The following is a 22583-nucleotide window of genomic DNA, read 5'->3' on the forward strand; positions in this document are numbered from 1 at the left end:
ATCAATGCGAGCTGTGGCAAGAAGGTGTGCTGGGTTTGTCAGCCTAGTGTCCAGAGGCTGGAGGCGCTACCAGGAGACAGGCAAGTACACCAAGAGTCATGGAGGGGGCCGTAGGAGGGCAACAACCCAGCAGCAGGACCACTACCTCAGCCTTTGTGCAAGGAAGAACAGGAGGAGCACTGCCAGAGCCCTGCAAAATGACCTCCAGCAGGCCACAAATGTGCATGTGTCTGCACAAACAGTTAGAAATAGACTCCATGAGGATGGTCTGAGTGCCCGACGTCCATAGATGAGGGTTGTGCTCACAGTCCAACACCGTGCAGGACGCTTGGCATTTGACACAGAAAACCAGGACTGGCAAATTTGCCACTGGTGCCCTGTGCTCTTCACAGATGAAAGCAGGTTCACAACTGAGCACATGTGACAGAAGTGACAGAGTCTGGAGACGCCATGGAGAAGGTTCTGCCGCCTGCAACATTCTCCAGCATGACCATTTTGGCAGTAGGTCAGTAATGGTGTGGGAAGGCATTTCATTGGAGGGCCACACAGCCCTCCCTGTGCTCGCCAGAGGTATCCAGCCAGACTGCCATTAGGTACCAGGATGAGATCATCGGACCCTTTGTGAGAGCATATGCAGGTGCAGTGGGCCCTGGGTTCCTTCTGATGCATGACAATGCTAGGCCCCATGTGACTGAAGTGTGTCAGCAGTTCCTGCTTGATGAAGGCATTGATGCTACTTACTGGCCTGCCCATTCCCCAGTCCTGAATCTAATCGAGCACATCTGGGACATCATGTCTTGTTCCATCCACCAATGCCACATTGCACCACAGACTGTCCAGGAGTTAACTGATGCCTTAATCCAGGTCTGTGAGGAGATCCCTTAGGATAATATTCACTGCCTCATTAGGAGCATGCTCAGGTGTTGTAGGGCGGTCATACAGGCACGTGGAGGCCTCACACACTACTACTGAACATTTCCTTGTCTTGAAGCATTCCCACTGAAGTTGGATCAGTCTGTAATTTGATTTTCCACTTTGATTTTGAGATGCATTCAACTCCAGACCTCCATGGGATATTAGTTGTGATTTGCACTGATCATTTTTAGGTTTTTCGGTTCTCAATGCATTCCACTATATAATGAATAAAGATGTACAACTGGAATATTTCATTCAGTGATATCCAAGATGTGGGATTTTAGTGTTCCCTTTATTTTTTTTAGCAGTGTACAACTCGTATACAGTGGGGAAAAAAGTATTTAGTCAGCCACCAAATGTGAAAGTTCTTACACTGAAAAAGATGAGAGAGGCCTGTAATTGACATCATAGGTAGACCACAACTATGAGAGTCAAAATTGAGAAAACAAATCCAGAAAATCACTGTCTGATTTGGCAAGAATTATTTTGCATATTATGGTGAAAAATAAGTATTTGGTCACCTAAAAACATGAACGATTTCTGGCTCTCATAGACTTGTAACTTCTTCTTTAAGAGACTCCTCTTTCCTCCACTCATTACCGGTAGTAATGGCACCTTTTTGAACTTGTTATCAGTATAAAAGACACGTGTCCACAATCTCAAACAGTCACACTCCAAACTCGACTATGGTGAAGACCAAAGAGCTGTCGAAGGACACCAGAAACAAAATTCTAGCCCTGCACCAGGCTGGGAAGACTTAATATGAAATAGGCAAGCAGCTTGGTGTGATGAAATCAACTGTGGGAGCAATAATAAGAAAATGGAAGACATACAAGATCACAGATAATCTCCCTCGATCTGGGGCTCCACATAAGATCTCACCTCGTGGGTTCAAAGTGATCACAAGAATGGTGAGCAAAAATCCCAGAACCACACAGGGGGACCTAGAGAATGACATTCATAGAGCTGGGACCATCGTAACAAAGGCTACCATCAGTAACACACTACGCCGCCAGGGACTCAGATCCAGCAGTGCCAGATGTGTCTCCCTGCTTAAATCAGTACTTGTCCGGGCCAGTCTGAAGTTTGCTAGAGAGCATTTGGATTATCCAGAAGAGTATTGGGACAATGTCATATGGTCTGATGAAACCAAATTAGAACTGTTTGATAGAAACAAAATTTGTCATGTTTGGAGGAGATAGAATGCTGAGTTGCATTCAAAGAACACCATACCTACTGTGAAGCATGGGGTGGCAACATCATGCTTTGGGGCTTTTTTACTGCAAAAGGACAGGACGACTGATCCGTGTACATGAAAGAATGAATGGGGCCATGTATCGAGAGATTTTGAGTGCAAACCTCCTTCTATCAACAAGGGCATTGAAAATGAAACGTGGATGGGTCTTTCAGCATAATGATCCTAAGCACACCGCCAGGGCAACGAAGGAGTGGCTTAATAAGAAGAATATGAAGGTCCTGAAGTGGCCTAGCCATTCTCTAGATCTCAACCCTACAAAAACCCTTTGGAGGGAGCTGAAAGTCAGTGTTACCCAGCGACAGGCTCAAAACATCACTACTCTAGAGATATGCATGGAGGAATGGGTCTACATACCACCAACAGTGTGTGCCAACCTTGTGAAGACTTAGAAAAAACGTTTGACCTCTTTTACTGACAACAAAGGATATATAACAAAATATTGAGATGAACGTTTTTAATGACCAAATACTTATTTTCCACCATTATTTGCAAAATTAATCTTGCCAAATCAAACAAGGTGATTTTCTGGATTTGTTTTCTCAATTTTGACTCTCATAGTTGTGGTCTATCCATGTCAATTACAGGCCTCTCATCTTTTACTTGCACAATTGGTGGCTGACTAAAGACCTTTTTCCCCCACTGTCTAATATAAGATTTATATTTTGCTCACTTTGCAAGGTCGCTTGTAGACAACATTAACGGTGCATTTGCACGGTTACTTTTTTTTTGTCTGTGGCTTTTGCAAAACTGCACAATGGGCGTTATTTTTCCAGCCATCACATTAGGTGGGAGTTATTTAAATGTTTGAGTAAATATAGTTGGCTAATGTTTAAGTAAATAATTTTATACGGCCCCCCAACGCTATTACAAAATTCCAAATGGCCCATGGCAGTAAAAAGGTCCCCCACCCCTTCTGTAACACATGCTTATGAGCCCCAAAATCAACAGTGACCACATAACTGACAACAGCCATGTCATGCTTGGTCTCTGGTGAAAGGTAAAATTTTAATGAAAAACATGGCAGCGATCTAGAACTTCTGCGATCGTGTGGAAGGAAGATGTCTCATAACTTGGTAATTTCATAAAATCCAGAAGGGCTGACAACAGCACACAACCCGGCCCACATGAGATCATCAAGGGGGAGGGGGATTGTAACTCAGCTGCTGTTAAAAGGTCAAGCCGAATTATGATCTGGGTTCTGCAGAGAGATGCCTATCAGTGCAATCCTGTTTCTCATTCACTGGATGTTTTTCAATCAAAGTGATCTCCTTCACTAGCTGAATTATGTCTGTGTTTAGCATAGTAAATTTCTTTACTAGGCTAATCCTTGCTCCCTGCAAAAAAGAGGATGTGACAGCACCACCAGCAGCAGTGTCACCGAGTATCTCCACAGAATCCCATGGAAGCCTTCAGCTGTTCGTCCCCCAAACACTAGAGAGAAAATGAAAGGACCTCTCTATCCACCCATGAGCCCTGGTCATCAACTAAATCTCTGGATTTGATGCCGCTATTTCGGCCTTTGGAGATGGACAGTTTTAAAAAACTGATGGTGGTGGCCGTCTCACAGTACGTGGTTCCCAGATCAGTACCACATAACCACCGATACGTGGACCAGTAAGCACAGCCATTGATATATCTCCCTAAATGCCCACTGGGTAAATGTAGTAGTGGCTGGGCCTGATGGAGAAGGCATTGTAACACGTCCTACCACCACTGAGGATTGCTGGACATTTCTCTGCCCATGTTCCCTCCTCCTCCTACTCTGCTTCCTCCACCACCTCCTCATCTGGTTTGTGGAACACCTGCAGCACCAACTTATTGTCAACTTATTAACGCCAAGTTATTTTTTGACAAACAGCATGGCTCAGAATGGAAAGAGCAATATTAACATTTTGGAACACAAATTGGCTAAAATAGATTGTGGGTACCATGTCACATTCGCAGGACATCTAAGGTGCCCAAACAGCAGAAAATTCCCTTCAATTGATCCCATTTTAGAAACTACACCCCTCAATGATTGTATCAAGAGTAGTGATGAGCAAATATATTCGTTGCTCGGGTCTTCCTAAACACGCTCGGGTGGTCTCCGAGTATTTGTGACTGCTCGGAAATTTATTTTTCTTCGCCTCAGCTGCATAATTTACGGCTGCTAGCCAGCTTGATTACATGCGGGGATTCCCTAGCAACCCCCACATGTTCTCATGCTGGCTAGCAGCTGTAAATCATGCAGCTGTGTCAACAAAAACTAAATCTACGAGCAGTCACAAATACTTGGAGACCACCCGAGCGTGCTTGGGAAAACCCGAGCAACGATTATATTCGCTCATCACTAATCCAGAAGTATAATGATACAGGAAAGATGTATAAAGAGGTATAATGAGCATTATGAATCAATAGGTACTACACATAATTTTGTAACATTAGGTCATCATTCTGAATATGTAAAGTAAGCTGCGGAGACACCATCACGTGTTTCTCAACGCAAGCAATGAATAGCCAGGCCTTTCTCCGGGAAGGAACAACCACGGGAAGGGCAGCATCCAATAAAGGAGAATATCCAATAAAGGAAGACCACCTATGCCAAGCATGGTATCCATCCACAAACAGCTGTTTCGGGGTTTTTGCCGCTCATCAGTGTGGAGTAGGAAACTGGCTATTAGGAGCAGTGCCTGGTGAAAGGAAAGGCTATGAAGGAACAGATGAATGACCTCGGGGAGACCAAAACATCCAACACTGCGGAGACACCATCACATGTTTCTCAACGCAGTGATCCAGAACACTGCCCCCATCCCTTATGGGAAATATGCAAACGCATGTAAAGTAAGCTGCGGAGACACCATCACGTGTTTCTCAACGCAAGCAATGAATAGCCAGGCCTTTCTCCGGGAAGGAACAACCACGGGAAGGGCAGCATCCAATAAAGGAGAATATCCAATAAAGGAAGACCACCTATGCCAAGCATGGTATCCATCCACAAACAGCTGTTTCGGGGTTTTTGCCCCTCATCAGTGTGGAGTAGGAAACTGGATATTAGGAGCAGTGCCTGGTGAAAGGAAAGGCTATGAAGGAACAGATGAATGACCTCGGGGAGACCAAAACATCCAACACTGCGGAGACACCATCACATGTTTCTCAACGCAGTGATCCAGAACACTGCCCCCATCCCTTATGGGAAATATGCAAACGCATGTAAAGTAAGCTGCGGAGACACCATCACGTGTTTCTCAACGCAAGCAATGCCTGGCTATTCATTGCTTGCGTTGAGAAACACGTGATGGTGTCTCCGCAGCTTACTTTACATGCGTTTGCATATTTCCCATAAGGGATGGGGGCAGTGTTCTGGATCACTGCGTTGAGAAACATGTGATGGTGTCTCCGCAGTGTTGGATGTTTTGGTCTCCCCGAGGTCATTCATCTGTTCCTTCATAGCCTATCATTCTGAATATGTCATCAATAGTGTTGAATGCAAGTGCTCACTACTTGAGTTTGCATTGGGTGCACGAGTGACATGCTCAAATCACCGCCCTGCGTGTTTTGTGGCTGTTAGACAACAACAACAAAAAAAATGGTTTACTCTTGTATGGCTGGCAATCCTACATGATTTTTGACTAAGAGCCGCAAAACATGCAGGGCAGAGACTCGTGCATGTCTGTGGAGCACCGACGATACTCAGTGCATACTTGAGCACCCAATGCAAATTTGAGTAGCACTTGCGCTCATCACTAGTTGTCAAATCGTCTTTTTTTTTTCAACTTGTGAAAAAACCCTAACCTCAAACCAAACAGAACACTAAGCCCAAACTTAACCGTAAGCCCAACACTAACCCAAAGGCCATCTGCAACCTTAAGCCCAACCCTAACCTTAACTGCAAAGAATTAAAGAAAGAAAAACTCTAAAATAAAAATAAATCATCCTGACTACGGGGGTGTGTGATATACTAATTATTGGCTTTTGATCATTGTGACAGGGAGAAGGAGAGACCGGGGGGAGGGGGGGGGACATCATTTGTCTCTCTTCTGACATGTACAGCATGTCATAACAGAGAGAAATGACTTTACTAGCTGCCACTTTTTCTTGCGTGATGACCATTATTCATTTAATAACGGCAATCACGTGTTTAGGGACAGGAAAATCCAGCTGTGATTGTGTTCGGGGTTGGCACTATACTTTTATTCCCAATTGCCATTTTAAAACAGCAATGAGGGAATAAGACCCCTTAGCGGCCTTTTTAATGCATACTGGCGGTGATTAAGTGGTTAATTAGATAAGTAGTGTGAACGTTTTAAAGTTGTATTGTTCCCATATCCATGTAAGATCAGACACCCCTTGTCCCCCTGTCTCTGGAGCAGATTAGTCAAATTATTTAGCAAGTCATAAATTATCCTAGCAGATTTGGTCCTGTGTGGAGGGGATCACATATATTTTTGTTCCCAGACCCTGAGATGTTTTTCTGATTTGAAGTTTCCTTTTAATTTAACAACTTTCACATTGGGCAGGGGAGTGTTACAGAGGGTCAGCCCTGCAGCTGGGCAGGGGAGAGTTACAGAGGGTCAGCTGGGCAAGAGAGAGCTACAAAGGGTCAGCCCTGCAGTTGGGGAGAGACTTGGGAGATGTTTCTAGGTGGTTTACTGTGTATATAATAGAGTATAATATATATATATATATATATATATATATATATATATATATATATATATATGTATATATATATATATATATATATATATATATATATATATATATATTGTAGTGCATGTTTCCAATGTGGGGCTCAGTTTCATAGAAATACATGCTGTCATGCTCAGGCCAGTTCGACCATTGTGATGCAATCCACGTCTGAGTTAAACGTCTGATTTTTTCCTTATACTGGTGGATAAAACAAGACTGAACTTAAGACCTTCCCAGCTGTTTACGGCTCATATGGAAGATCTCATGACACCTTCTCTCCATCTACCTGATGATCTTGAGGAACATTGGGATCTTGTTTACAGTCCAGTAGAAGAGGACGGGGACATCTCTCTGGTGTTGTCTTCTTATTGGATAGAACTGGAGGAAACACATAAAGGGACTGAGTTCATTCTTTACATACAGATAATTATAGGCCGTGTGTATTTAGTCCTGTCTATTACCTGGTGATGTGAAGGGCTGGGGAACGTCCATGATGACGTCCTTGTACAGATCTTGATGTCCTTCTAAATATTCCCACTCCTCCATGGAGAAATAGACGGTGACATCATGACACCTTATAGGAACCTGACACATACAATGATACCGTCATCCCCGATCCCTTCATAGTTACTGTATAATGTCCCAGCATTCCCAGCAGTGTCACCTCTCTAGTCAGCAGCTCAATCATCTTGTAGGCGAGTTCCAGGATCTTCTGGTGATTGATGTCCTCATGTATCCGAGTGTGAGGTGGAGGCGTCGTGATTGGGCTCAGGGGTCTTCCCCATCCCTCAGACACAGGGGTCTGACAGCGCTTACTAGAGGTCTTCTTCACTACTGTGTAATCCTGGTTATGGAGAGACACATTAATAAATCTCACTAGAGACATTTCCAGAGTCCTCACCTCTCCAGTTCTGTCCATCTGTTATTCCCATAGATAAGAATGATGTAATGTGACGTCATCAGAATCTCTCACCTCTTCAGTAAGCCGGAAGAGGATCTCTAGGGTGAGGTGTAATATCCTCTCCGCCATCTTGTCCCTGTCCCTAGCCATCCTTGTAGGGTCACTCAGGAGAATTCTCTTATATAGAAGATCTCCACTGAGAGGATCCGATATTGTAGGGACCTGAATGGGGAGAAGATGACGATGTAACATCATAAAGATCCCATGTGAGAAATCGCCGGAGCTGTTACCGGCGTCACATGATCACTACATCCAGTCATGGCCCCGTCCTGCCCCCAGTATAACACACAGTCCCATTATAGGCACATACAGAGATTTATCACATAATATCTCCAATCCAGCATCAAAACCACAGAACAAATCTAAAAGGAAAATCTAAAGTAAGTGAATCCTTATTAACTATTCCATAAGTTATAAAGTGCAGGGAACATCCACAGGAATCGGGACGGCAGAATCGGGGACGTCAGTAACAGATAATAATAGAACATTAACATAAACTACAGAAAATTGTAATCACAGTAAATGTGATTGTCCCAGAAAGGCGCTGCATAAATTGAGAAAACCGAGAAGGGGAGTAGTGTCAGGGCAGAAATTATACTAATGGCTAAAAAATGAAGTACAGAATTGCGCACACGTAGAGCGGCCAATGTAACTGACCCTGCGGCCACATGTGCACAGGGTCAGAGTTATCAGGATCTACAGAAAAGAGGACAGATGTGGAGGATATTAACCCCTTATACAGGAGTTACCCAGTACAGGTATTAGAGAGGGACTGGGAGTGAAAAAGGGGGAGGGACAATAATGAAAAGACCACACAAAGAGAGAGATAATTAGAAAAGGATTAAATATAAAGCGATCAGCAATACAGACAAACTGACATCATTGTGATCTGTATGTAAAAACTGATCCAAATGTGATCCTCAGAGCACACAGTCACACAGTCTGTCACATGTATACAAGATGGTTGTAGTTCCCGTTTCCCAGCCCTGATTCTTCATCTCTGGATCCAATCTGCTTTCTTCCCGAATTCCTCCTGCCTGAGCATCTTTCACTAAGTCTCTGCCTTTCTTCCCTGAGTGAACAGTGGTCTCCATCGGGCCAGCACATTCTCTGCCTCCTCTTTTTCCCGGCATGGCATGGTGTGTCTCACATCTAGCCTTCACTGCACTCATCATTGACAAGGCCTGATTTGCAGTCACGTGACCCGCTCCACCTGCGAAGATGAGGCGCAGGGTGTGTTCGCCTTCTACCTGCATCCAGTGACTGCTCCATTTTCGGCAATGATACTTTGTGACAGAGCAGTTCTGATTGGCTCACTGGAGATTAAATAGTTCTCTCTATTGGTTTGATGGCACCCCCCCTATGAAGGCTAGCGCAGAAACGCGTTTTGGGGCTGACGGCATCCCGGCATGAGGAACATATGGATAAATATTAGTCCTTCACTTTTTCTCTTCATGTTTCCAGCCCTTATTCCCAAACTCTAGCTTTACCTCACTATATACCAATATTACTGGGCTTGTGTGTTATTGGTTGAATTACATTGTTCTCCCATTATGTACTTATTTGTATACATTGTTATTACACCATCATTATAATGTACTCGCTACCCCTCCTGCTGTGTTTGTCGCTCTCTAGTGTTTCCCCTATATTTAACCCCTTACTGACATTGGGCGTACTATTACGCCGACGTCCGTATCCCCTGCTTTAATGTGGGCTCTGGCGCTGAGCCCACCTCAAAGCCGGGACATGTTAGCTTTTTTGAACAGCTGACATGTTCCCGCAATAGGCGTGTGGAATCGCGATCCACCCGCGCCTATTAACTAGTTAAATGCCACTGTCATGGTAGGCACGGTACTGTATAAGGAACGTGCCTCTGACTGCAGAGCCCTTAAGGGATAGCTAGATGGGAAAACTGTGCAGTGCCCAATTCCCCCCTCCCACTACTTCCCCAGGTAATGTCATGATTGGGACGCCCAGCGGACCAACCGGGGAGAAGAGGGGAGTCTGGCCACACCCTCAGGGGTTAAGTTCTAGTGACGGGACCAGGTTCTCCCTCTTTCTCCCCGGCTGACCCTTGGAAGCTGTTGTCCCGAGGACCCCCAGGATCTCCGCTGCAGCCATGTCTGAAGCATCGTTTGAGGCCCTGCGGCAGAGAGCAGCACAGGAAGGTGAGGAATGGTTAAGAGACTTTGTGCCCAGCCAGGGGACTCACCTCCCTGTGCCCTCTCAGGACCCACTCTCTTCGCCGCAGGCCTCCCCCTCTTCCCCCAGGGCGCCATCTGTCCCTGGGCCCCAGTCATCTCCCACAGCCGCTGAGCCCCCATCCATTTCTGTGCTGCAGAGCTCATCGGCTCTGCATGCTCCCGCACCCCTTCTGGCCTTCCCTGCATTGCCCAGGCCCCCACTCCAGCCTGGACCGCTGGCCTTCCCTTCATCCCCCGGGCCCCAGTCTGCCTCCGGGCTCTCCCCCCGACATAGAGGCTGTGCTACCCTGTCCCCGTTTACCTGCTCCCCGTGCTGGTCACCGCTTCCATGGCTGCAGCCGTGGGTGCTGGCAGGCGCTCTGCTCGGTCCTCCCGCCCCCTGGAGCAATCCGGCGCTCCATAGCTGGCGTGCCCGCTCCACCACCACCTCATCTGCCGTCCATATCGTTGCTGCAGGCGGCGCCATGCAGGGGCCGCGGTCTGCAGCTTCCAGGGCCCGAGCCCAGACAGCCAGCAGGCCCTGCATTCTGCGCACAGGCGAAGCCCCACCCACTCCCGGTTTGCGGACCCGAACTTCCGGTCCTGCAGCCGGAGCTTCCCTCACTCCCTCTCCCTTCTTCTCGGTGCCCAGGCCTAATTACCTGACAGGCCAGGACAGAGCCACGCCACGGAGCGCTGCAGCGGCCCCAGCCACACCAGGGCTGCTCCACCGTGGACTTCTGGCCACCCCACTCCTGGCCCGCCATGTCCCCCCAGCAGGCACATCAGCGTTGCCTGTGCAGGGGGGGGGGGGGGGGGGGGGCGGGCGGTCAGGGACCAGAGCCCACCATACGGCCGCAGAGCACGATGACCGGTCTAACCGGACCGGCCAGCACGCTCTGCAGCCCGGAGAGTACGCACCAAGCACGCACACAGTCGCACCAAGCACGGGCACAGCTACAATAAATTATGCGCCGCCAACACCCCCATGGTCCCAAACGCAAATTGCAGACAGTTTCCTATCAGCCCCCGCCCTTTTAAGCTCACCCCGCAGTGCAAGTCTAACAGTCGCTGTGCCTTCCCTCGCTCTAAACCCTACCCCGCCACTCACGCCCCATAGCCAGAACAACGACCCCCCTACCCCCGAATTAAATGCCCCCAACACAACCCCTAGACAGGGCAATCGCAGGTATAGATGCCGCAGATCGTCCTCACCCTCATCAGTAGAGTCCCGCAACCGTCCTCGCTGTCCCTCTAGCTGTCGGCATTCCCACTCCAGTCGCCGACACCACTCATACAGGAGCCGCCATAGATCCCGCTCCTGCAGATGGCTCGCCATCCACGAACGACGGCTCAGACACATCGGGGAGTCATGACGGGCGGTGCCTGTCGCATACTGAGAGACGGCGGTCTCACCGGTCACCCAGAGTGGCTACCCGGTGGGAACAGACATTGACACCCCCCGTCACCGACCAGGCGGAGGTCGGAGCCCCAGTAGCCTCTTGTCCTCAAGCACACGACAGATCTCATCCGTCACGTGCTCCGTCTCTGGCTGCCGCACAGGGAGAACTACCATACATACCTCCCCGGTCCACCAGCCAGCACCGAACCATTGAGGCAATAGAAGCCGGAGAACCTCCCCCTCCAGGAGTCGCTCGGCACCAGATGCAATGCAGCAGAATACATCCCCGTGCCACGGCGCTGGCCTGCCATCTTCATCCTTCCGGGCGGGCGGTCAGCACCAGGACAGCGCCACGGCGGGAGCCAGAGTCCCTCCGTCCGGAGACACTCTGCCTGCATCTGACAGCGGTGAATTCCCTGATTTCGGTGAGCGCTCTACAATACAAAATATGGGAGAAAGCGAGCTAGCATACGCTATAAAGGCCCTAGTGCAGCAGTTGACTCGCCCAGGCGTACCAACTGACACTAGCACCACCCAAACAGCTAGTCTTCACAAGGATGTATTTTTCTGTGGTGTTAGCCCATTGGGAGCGCACGTAGACTTAGAGACAAAGCAGAAAATATGGGATAATAAATACGAGCGGCTACAAGATAGGAACAAACCAAAAATAGCGCAAACTATGAATAACTGGCTTAAGGCTTTCACGGTTCTTGGCTGCATCATGGGTCAAAAGCACCCAGAACACTGTTCCGAATTATTTATTTATCAGGACCTAATTTATAATTCATATAAGTGTCACGGCGGGTCTGCATGGAAGCGATACGACGAGGAGTTCCGCAGGCGGTTGGCCATGCAACCAGACTTGGGCTGGGGGGTAAAAGCGACGGATGTATGGTAACGACTCATGCTGTCCCCAAAACAGCCCCCCTTTTCAGCAGCGACCACTTATCACTCAGCAGAAGCAGGCCAGAATGCAGTGGTCGTACGCGGACCTGGGGCCTGCTTACTGTTTAATGATGGATACTGCCGTTTCCACGGGTCCTGTAAATATAGACACGAATGCTCCTCCTGCGGAGGCGGACACCCTGCATCCAGGTGTACCCGCCAAGCAAACAGAGCGCCTGCGAGGTTTAACCCCAGTGAACGTAACCGCAATGGGCCCATGGCTAAACCGTTATCCCAATAAAAAGCGGAGCAGCAGCCATATTTCGGTTTCAAATACGGCTTTTATATCCCCTTTCGAACCCAGTCCCAATTTAAAAATCGGCACGCGAATTCCCCGAGATTTTACAAAAAGAAGTAGAACTGGGCTCGATGGCGGGCCCATTAAAATCATTGCGTGCTCCATCACTGACTGACAGCCCGAGTGAATCTTCACCCAGGGCTACCAGCCAATCCAACCAACAGGAGCCGGTTTCATCCTTCAACCGAAGGGTTTACAAATGAACTACACAGGAGTCGGAGTTCCTCCATTGTCGGATGTCACTCCTCCTGCGACACACAATCGGTGTGCGTGGTATGACCAATAATGAATTAATGCCGAACGAGGCAGTTACTTAAATCGATGCCGAAAAAGGAGGTTACTACAACTATGACGAATCAATGATAAATCAATGCCGAACGAGGCTTTTACGGCAAATGAGAACAAACTACACTGGAGCAGGAGTTCCTCCATCAATGGGAGTCACCTTGCCAGAATCAGATAGCGGTGAGTGTTTTCATTTTGGCGAACTCAATGGTCCTGGGCTCATCGGACGGTGGAACAAGGGTCCCTGAGGTGGACTTTGAGAACGGTGGAATATGGTTTCATAATGCGGACAATGAATACAGGTCCCTGGGGATGGGCTCAGAGGACAGGAAATTAGATTATTAATGGGCTTGACATATCTCTAACCAGAAAATAGCAATCATCCAGCTTTGCATACGGTTTCTTCAACATACTAGAAATATCCAGTCACGATAGTAACATCAGTCAAGCTATGGGGTGCCCAATTGGAAAATACGAACATCAGAATTTTAACCAAGCAGCTGAGAACAGCAAAAAACCCATAAACAGCATGTCCTCTTCTTCTTGACAGCCAGTACTCGCGCTGTTGCGCCGCCTAGCACTATTATGCCTCAAACACAACATCTGGTGCCGTGCCAGATTTACAGCGACTGTAGATGATAAAATTGTTAACTCTTTGTTATCTTCCGATTGGAAGGCCTTCAAAGTTTTCCTTCCTTCCCAATGCGCAGCCATCGGGCCTACAGCGTCCTGCTTCCCTCTAGGCCACGGTGGCCAATCACTGATGCCCTTAATCCGTGCTTCAGTGACACCGGCTACTCGGCAGGTTTACGGTAAGGCGTGGGAGGAGTGGTGCTCGCTAACTCAAGGAAGACCAGTCGATAGGTGCGACCGGATGTTAGTAGAACTCTTAGAACGGCTCAGGCGTAGAGGTGCGTCAGGGACATTAGCGCAGCGTCATCTATCGGGAATAGCTTTCTTCTTTCTGCTGCTGGGGTGGGTGGACGTAACCAAATATTTTTCATCAAGCAAGCCGTTAAAGGCTGGAAAAGGCTTCAACCTAGTCAGGAATGCCGTCGCCCAGTTTCCTTAAGGCTACTGCACGACATAATTGCAATATCTTCATCAGTGTGCAAGTCGCAATACGAGGCAACACTGATAGCTGCAGCGTTCGCTATCGCCTTCTTCGGAGCACGTCGCTTCAGCGAAAAAAAAAAAAAAAAGCGGCATCAGTAGGCTGGTTAATCAACGAAGGCAGTCGGCGTTGCCCCGAAAGAATATGGGACACATTCCTTACGAATAGGGGCGGCTACCGAAGCAGCTAGAGCGGTGGTGTCGGAAGTCGAGGTGCAGAGAATGGGCCGCTGGAAATCTGCATGCTTTGCCAGATACATAAGACCAGACCTGCTTTAACACTTTTTGTCTCTTACAGGCAGCTTTAAGCCCACAGTTTGGGTAGTGAGGCATTCTTTTGTCTACTGGGTGTACGAAAGAGCCAAACGGCGGCCGGGCGGAGCAAATTTTGGCTTCCCGAAGCTGGAAGTCAACTGGAGAGGCATCAGAGGGCTTCGGTGGCATCAGATCTTCCCGGAGACGGTCGACATCGTCAAGAGGGCCAAGGGGCCGGTGGTTCTGGTGCCGGAGGCAATGATTTGGGCAAGCGAAAAGGGGCCGAGCTGTACACAGTAATGTCAACAGATATTGAGCGGCTTGTTCGTTTATTACCGGATATGGTGGTGGTGTGGTCTGAGATAATTCCTCGAGCGGTTTGGCACAGAGCCAAGGACGTGAAAGCCATCGAAAAATCAAGAAAAAGGATTAACACAAAGATGTCGAAGTTTTTGAGAGAAAATTACGGCATTGTGGTTCGCCACCAAGAGCTAGAAGGGAACAATTTAGCGTTACTAAGACCGGACGGCATCCACTTCACGGACGTCGGGCTCGACATATTCTTGACGGGTTTGCAGGATGGGGTTGAACAGGCTCTAATGCTGCTGTGTGGGGGTCGGAGTCCTGTGAAGGTCATACACATGATCCTCCATGGCGGTAGGTAGAGGGGGGCAAAGGTTCGTAACCTCTCATCGGCTTGCTGGCCCAGCGGTCATCGGCGGGGCCTTCAGCAATGAGTGTGTCGCGAAATGTAATTGCCCTTCTCTACTTTGCAAATAATAAACTGTGACCGACCTGTTCAACCCATCCAGGTTTGTCTGTATCTTTTATTACGGAGTGGTGGGACGGGGGAAGGCACTGGTTACGACACACGAGTCTCTGCAGTCTGGTAGGCACGGTACTGTATAAGGAACGTGCCTCTGACTGCAGAGCCCTTAAGGGATAGCTAGATGGGAAAACTGTGCAGTGCCCAATTCCCCCCTCCCACTACTTCCCCAGGTGATGTCATGATTGGGACGCCCAGCGGACCAACCGGGGAGAAGAGGGGGGTCTGGCCACACCCTCAGGGGTTAAATTCTAGTGACGGGACCAGGTTCTCCCTCTTTCTCCCCGGCTGACCCTTGGAAGCTGTTGTCCCACCCTCCCTCCCTTATAAACTGGTGAATGTACTGTGCTATTATTGTTAAAATGTTTTAAATTATTTAAAAAAAATAAAATAAAATTTGATCTTTTTATATACGTCACAGCGGTAGGTAGAGGGGGGCAAAGGTTCATAACCTCTCATCGGCTTGCTGGCCCAGCGGTCGTCGGCGGGGCCTTCAGCAATGAGTGCGTAGCGAAATGTAATTGCCCTTCTCTACTTTGCAAATAATAAACTGTGACCGACCTGTTCAACCCATCCAGGTTTGTCGGTATCTTTTATTACGGAGTGGTGGGACGGGGGAAGGCACTGGTTACGACACACGGGTCTCTGCAGTCAACTCTGACAGTGGCATGTAACAAGCGCTTCCGGCCATCGGGCCAGAAAGACGTGCAACGCTGACCCCTGTCACATGATCGGGGGTCATCAATGTGTCGGCATGACAATCAGAGGTCTCCTTAAGACCTATATGGTTGCTGATGCCAGATTGCTGTGATCGCCACCCTGTGGTCGGCGCTCACAGCAAGTCTGCAATTCAGCTACATAGAGGCAATCTGAGCATCGTCTATATGTAGCAGTGCCTTTCAAGTTGTGGCTGCTTCTAGCATCCCATGGAGGCTATTGAAGCATGCCAAAAGTAAGAAAAAAATGTTGAAAAAAAAAAAAATAGAAAAAGTTCAAATCACCCCCCTTTCACCCCATTCAAAATAAAACAAAAATCAAACAAACACATATTTGGTATCGCCACGTTCATAATTGCCCGATCTATCAATGAAAAAAAGGATTAACCTGATCGCTAGCGAGAAAAAAATCAAAACGTCAGAATTACATTTTTTTGGTCGCTGTGACATTGCATTAAAATGCAATAACAGGTGATCAAAAGAACGTATCTGCACAAAAATGGCGTCATTAAAAACGTCAGCTCGGCATGCTCTCACCCGACCCGAGATCACGAAAAGTGGAGACGCTATGGGTCTTGGAAAATGGCACAATTTTTTTTTTTTTTTTTTTTAAGCAAACTTTGGAATTTTTTTTTCCACCACTTACCGTACTTATTTTCCACTATTATTTGCAAAATGAATATTGCCAAATCAAACAAAGCGATTTTCTGCATTTGTTTTCTTAATTTTGACTCTCATAGTTGTGGTCTACCTATGATGTCAATCAGGGCCGTCAATCAGGGCCGGACTGGGACTACAATTTAGCCGTGGCATTTGAAGGTACACAGGCCCACTTGTCACATGGTGACTGTATAATATCTTTGTACACTTGTAGGTTATAAGAAGTGAGGGGAGTGTAACACGACTATATAACATATAATCACAGATGTATCCAGCATTACAGCTCAGTCCTATTTATTGCTTTTAGTTGCAGTACCAAGAAAAGCTGCTACTTTACCTACATAACTGGATCTCGTAGATTATGAAGGGATTGAGACCACCAAAGGCTATGGAACCTCATTCTGATGCTGCATATACTTTGCCTACAGCCACTTTTGGTTCCGCTGCGCAGCACAAGACCCGGTGACACTGAAGAGCGGTGACATCAGTAACGTCACCGCTCTTCAGATATTCCGGGTCTTGCGCTGAGCTCGGCGACTGTGAAGAGCGGTATTGTTACTACCGTCACTGCTCTTCAGAGTCGCTGGGTCTCGCCAGGTCTGGTCTAGTAGTGGGCATGTCTGATAGACACCTCTCCATTACTTACACCAGGTATTGATAGCATCTGACAATACACAGCTGCCATCAATCCAAAAAATCATTACACATACCAGAATTAAATGCTTTGGCGACTGAGAAAAGCAGTAGAGTTAGCGCTATTCCCAGGCGCCAGGTGCTAACTACAGCTGTCATCATCCTTGCCTGGTCTCCCTGCGAAGCATTTCTGCTGTATTTACATGCGCTGATCTCAGGCCACTAAACGAGTGTGATCGACAATAGTGAAGTCGTTCGCTTGTTTCCCGGCCTCTTTACACCAACTGAGAAAGAATGAAGGGAACAGAACAATCACGATAAGATCAATCTGTCCCCATACAGTATCATGTTATCAGCAGCACTTCTACAGTTTACACCGGCTATGTGCTGCTGAGAACAAGGATTTCTGTACCCACATAAACAATCCAATCACTCGATGAATAGGCAGCATTTTGCTTGTTTAGTATTATATACCCCATAGTCCTTCATATATTATAATGTGCACCACAGTCCTCCATATAGTATAATTCACTCCTCAGTCCTCCATATAGTATAATACACTCCTCAGTCCTCCACATAGTATAATACACTCCTCAGTCCTCCACATAGTATAATACACTCCTCAGTCCTCCACATAGTATAATACACTCCTCAGTCCTCCACATAGTATAATACACTCCTCAGTCCTCCACATAGTATAATACACTCCTCAGTCCTCCACATAGTATAATACACTCCTCAGTCCTCCATATAGTATAATACACTCCTCAGTCCTCCATATAGTATAATACACTCCTCAGTCCTCCATATAGTATTATACACTCCTCAGTCCTCCATATAGTATTATACACTCCTCATAGACCTCCACATATTAAAATACACTGCAATTCCTCCATATAGTATGATATACTCCTCAGTCCTCCAAATAGTATAATACATTCCTCAGTCCTCCAAATAGTATAATACATTCCTCATAGTGCTCCATATAGTATAATGCACCGCCATTGTCATCCATGTAGTACAATTCACTTCCCATAGTATAATGCACCCTATAGTTCTTCATATAGTATAATGTATTCCCCATAGTCCTCGATACAGTATAATGCAGCTCACATATACCGTGTTTCCCCGATAGTAAGACAGCGTCCTACATTCCTTTACCACTCAAAAGTCCCACTATGTCTTACTTTCGGGGGGGGGGGGGGGGGTGTCTTACATTGGAAAAAAAACCTGTGTGGTCGCTGGAGAGCTGTCACACAGACAGCTCTCCAGCGACCAACTATGCGAAGTCCCCTGGTAACCAGGGTAAACATCGGGTTACTAAGCGCGGGGCCGCGCTTAGTAACCCGATGTTTACCCTGGTTACCAGTGTAAATGTAAAAAAAAAAAAGAAAAAAAAAGTGAGGTGTCATATCTTGTTTTTTCCAGAGGTGATTTTGGAGTTTTGGGGCTGTCGGGACAGAATACAGTGGCTCTTCCTTTGCCTTTTGGTGTTTTTAATCCTTCAGAAAGATACAGTTGACTTCCATCTCCAAGTTCTAATCGTCGTGTTCCGGAGCGGCAAGCAGCGGCCAGCTTCATCTACTCCACCCCGCATGGACCCGCCGCCAGAGCTGGCCTACTGCAGCCTGCACTGGGGCGCCCTCCGGCGAAGCGACGATTAGAACTTGGAGATGGAAGTCAACAGTATCTTTCTGAAGGATTAAAAACACCAAAAGGCAAAGGAAGAGCCACTGTATTCTGTCCCGACAGCCCCAAAACTCCAAAATCACCTCTGGAAAAAACAAGATATGACACCTCACTTTTTTTTTCTTACATTTACACTGGTAACCAGGGTAAACATCGGGTTACTAAGCGCGACCCTGCGCTTAGTAACCCGATGTTTACCCTGGTTACCAGTGAAGCCTTCGCTGAATCGTCCGCATCCCGCAGTTAATGCAGCAAAAGGTACCGGAACGGCTTATATTTTTCCAACGTACAGTACTATGTCTTACTTTCGGGGGTGCGTCTTACATTAGCCGACCCCGCTAAAACCCCCACTACGTCTTACTATCGGGGGTGTCTTACTATCGGGGAAACACGGTAGTATAATGATGCCACCCCAGAGTATAATGCAGCCACCCCACAGAATATATTGTAGCCCCGAGTATAATGTAACCCCCTAGAGAATATAATACAGCCCCTCATTATTATTATTATTTATTGTTATAGCGCCATTTATTCCATGGCGCTTTACATGTGAGGAGGGGTATACATAATAAAAACAAGTACAATAATCTTAAACAATACAAGTCATAACTGGTATAGGAGGAGAGAGGACCCTGCCCGCGAAGGCTCACAATCTATAAGGGATGGGTGAGAATACAGTAGGCGAGGATAGAGCCTACTGTATACCCTCATATAGTATAATGCAGTCCCTGCATATATAATATATGGTAGCCCCCTCATAGAGCATAATACAGCACCCGATAGAATGTAATGCAGCACAGCCCCCATAGAATGTAATGCAGCACAGCCCCCATAGAATGTAATGCAGCACAGCCCCCATAGAATGTAATGCAGCACAGCCCCCATAGAATGTAATGCAGCACAGCCCCCATAGAATGTAATGCAGCACAGCCCCCATAGAATGCAATGCAGCACAGCCCCCATAGAATGTAATACAGCACAGCCCCCATAGAATGTAATGCAGCCAGCCCTCATAGAATGTAATGCAGGCCCCCCAATAGCCCCACAATCCAGTTATCACTCAGTGATATATTTAAAAAAAAAACAACACACCTCTCCTCGTGCCCAGCGCTGCTCCTGGCTCTGGTCTCAGCAGCTGCAATCTGCCCGGTTACACAGCAGGTGCGCGATGATATGACATCATTGCGCACCCGCAGTGTCAGAGGCAGAGCAGGGAATGATGGGAGAGGGAGTGTCAGCAGACATTCTCTCCTCCATCATTGCATTCAACTGTACCGGCGTCATAGACAGCGGTATAGTTGAATGCGGCGGCACTGGCTTGTGAGTCGGCAGCGGGGGAGTAAGCGCTGGCGAGCGGCCCACGACTGCCACCGGCCCATCTGGCATTTGCCAGAACAGCCCGATGGCCAGACCGGCCCTGATGTCAATTACAGGCCTGTCATCGTTTTAAGTGGAAGAACTTGCACACTTGGTGGCTGACGAAAGACTTTTTTCCCCCACTGTCTAATATAAGATTTATATTTTGGTCACGTTGCAGGGTCACTTGTAGATAACATTGACGGTGCGATTGCACGGTTACTTATTTTTTTGTCGGTGGCTTTTGTACAACTGCACAATGGGAGTTATTATTCCAGCCATCACATTAGGTGGGAGTTATTTAAATGTTTGAGTAAATATAATTAGCTAATATTTAAGTTAATAATTTTATACGGCCCCCCAACGCTATTACAAAATTCCAAATGGCCCTTGGCAGTAAACAGGTTCCCCACCCCTGCTGTAACATATGCTCATAAGCCCCAAAATCAATAGTGACCACATAACTGACAACAGCCATGTCACGCTTGGTCTCTGGTGAAAGGTAAAATTTTAATGAAAAACAGGGCAGCGATCTAGCACCTCTGTGACCGTGTGGAGGGAAGATGTCTCATAACTTGGGAATTTCATTATATCCTGAAGGGCTGAGATCATTAAGGGGGGGGGGGGTTGTTGCTGCTGATAAAAGGTCAAGCCGAATTACGATCTGGGTTCTGCAGAGGGATGCCTATCAGTGCAACCATGATTCCCGTTCGCTGGATGTTTTTCAATGACAGTGATCTCCTTCACTAGCTGAATTATCTCTCTGTTTAGCATAGTAAATTTTTTTACTAGGCTAATCCTTGCTCCTTGCAAAAAAGAGGATGTGACAGCACCACCACCAGCAGTGTCACCGAGTATCTGCACAGCGTCCCATGGAAGCCCTCATCTGTTCGTCCCCCAAACACTAGAGAGAAAATGAAAGGACCTCTCTATCCACCCACGAGCCCTGGTCATCAACTACAGCAATTCAAAGTGCAGACTTCTCCCCTCAGCTCTTACATGAGGAGCCGGCTGTACCCTAATGTGCAGAGTCCCGGTGCCCCCCAGGACTGAGTCCTGTCCCCTCTATCACACAGTCCCTGCTCCCCCATTACTGCTCACCAGTGCAGACTTCTCCCTTCAGCTCTTACATGTGGGGCCGGCTGTACCCTAATGTGCAGGGTCCCGGTGCCCCCCAGGACTGAGTCCTGTCCCCTCTATCACACAGTCCTGCTCCCCCATTACCGCTCACCAGTGCAGACTTCTCCCTTCAGCTCTTACATGTGGGGCCGGCTGTACCCTAATGTGCAGGGTCCCGGTGCCCCCCAGGACTGAGTCCTGTCCCCTCTATCACACAGTCCTGCTCCCCCATTACCGCTCACCAGTGCAGACTTCTCCCCTCAGCTCTTACATGTGGAGCCGGCTGTACCCTAATGTGCAGAGTCCCGGTGCCCCCCAGGACTGAGTCCTGTCCCCTCTATCACACAGTCCCTGCTCCCCATTACCGCTCACCAGTGCAGACTTCTCCCCTCAGCTCTTACATGTGGAGCCGGCTGTACCCTAATGTGCAGAGTCCCGGTGCCCCCCAGGACTGAGTCCTGTCCCCTCTATCACACAGTCCCTGCTCCCCCATTACCGCTCACCAGTGCAGACTTCTCCCTTCAGCTCTTACATGTGGAGCCGGCTGTACCCTAATGTGCAGAGTCCCGGTGCCCCCCAGGACTGAGTCCTGTCCCCTCTATCACACAGTCCCTGCTCCCCCATTACCGCTCACCAGTGCAGACTTCTCCCCCCAGCTCTTACATGTGGAGCCGGCTGTACCCTAATGTGCAGAGTCCCGGTGCCCCCCAGGACTGAGTCCTGTCCCCTCTATCACACAGCCCCTGCTCCCCCATTACCGCTCACCAGTGCAGACTTCTCCCTCAGCTCTTACATGAGGAGCCGGCTGTACCCTAATGTGCAGAGTCCCGGTGCCCCCCAGGACTGAGTCCTGTCCCCTCTATCACACAGTCCCTGCCCCCCCATTACCGCTCACCAGTGCAGACTTCTCCCTTCAGCTCTTACAAGTCGCTGCTTCCTACACAGAAAACCCTTCACTTCCTACAAGCCCCCATCCTCCTCCTCCCCCATGTGACTGATCACATGACTGTGACATCATCACAGGTCCTGGAAGCAGAACTCCACAGGGTTCCAGAATTAAGGTTGTGTCTAGTTTGGAGTTGATTTTTCGAGGCCTTATTTTATCAGCTCCACTCTAGACAGCTCGCTCCTGAAGTGACTAGATCGCAGTGAATATTTTGTGGTCCTCAATCCAGCAACTCCATTGTAGCTGATTCACCATTGAGCTGTCTAGATCAGAGTGGATTTTTGGAGGACCTCCTTGTAGCCTCATATCTGCATACCTCCCAACTTTTGAAGATGGGAAAGAGGGACAAAGTTTG

General features: G+C 48.0%; 1 protein-coding gene across 1 annotated transcript in view; it reads right to left on the reverse strand.

Moving 5' to 3' along the window:
* The window catches only part of LOC143767221 (uncharacterized), a 77202-nt gene extending 54945 nt beyond the window's left edge, over nt 1-22257 (reverse strand). The window contains exons 1-5 of the mRNA XM_077255371.1: nt 22178-22257; nt 7815-7964; nt 7506-7685; nt 7303-7426; nt 7128-7219 (exon numbers count right to left, since the gene is read on the reverse strand). Of these exons, the coding sequence (XP_077111486.1) occupies nt 7128-7219; nt 7303-7426; nt 7506-7685; nt 7815-7892 (474 nt within the window). The 5' untranslated portion in view covers nt 7893-7964; nt 22178-22257. The remainder of the gene's footprint in view (nt 1-7127; nt 7220-7302; nt 7427-7505; nt 7686-7814; nt 7965-22177) is intronic.
* Between the last annotated feature and the right edge of the window lie 326 nt (nt 22258-22583).

Source organism: Ranitomeya variabilis, chromosome 4 (genome assembly GCF_051348905.1).
Source record: "Ranitomeya variabilis isolate aRanVar5 chromosome 4, aRanVar5.hap1, whole genome shotgun sequence".
NCBI classification, from domain to species: Eukaryota; Metazoa; Chordata; class Amphibia; order Anura; family Dendrobatidae; genus Ranitomeya; species Ranitomeya variabilis.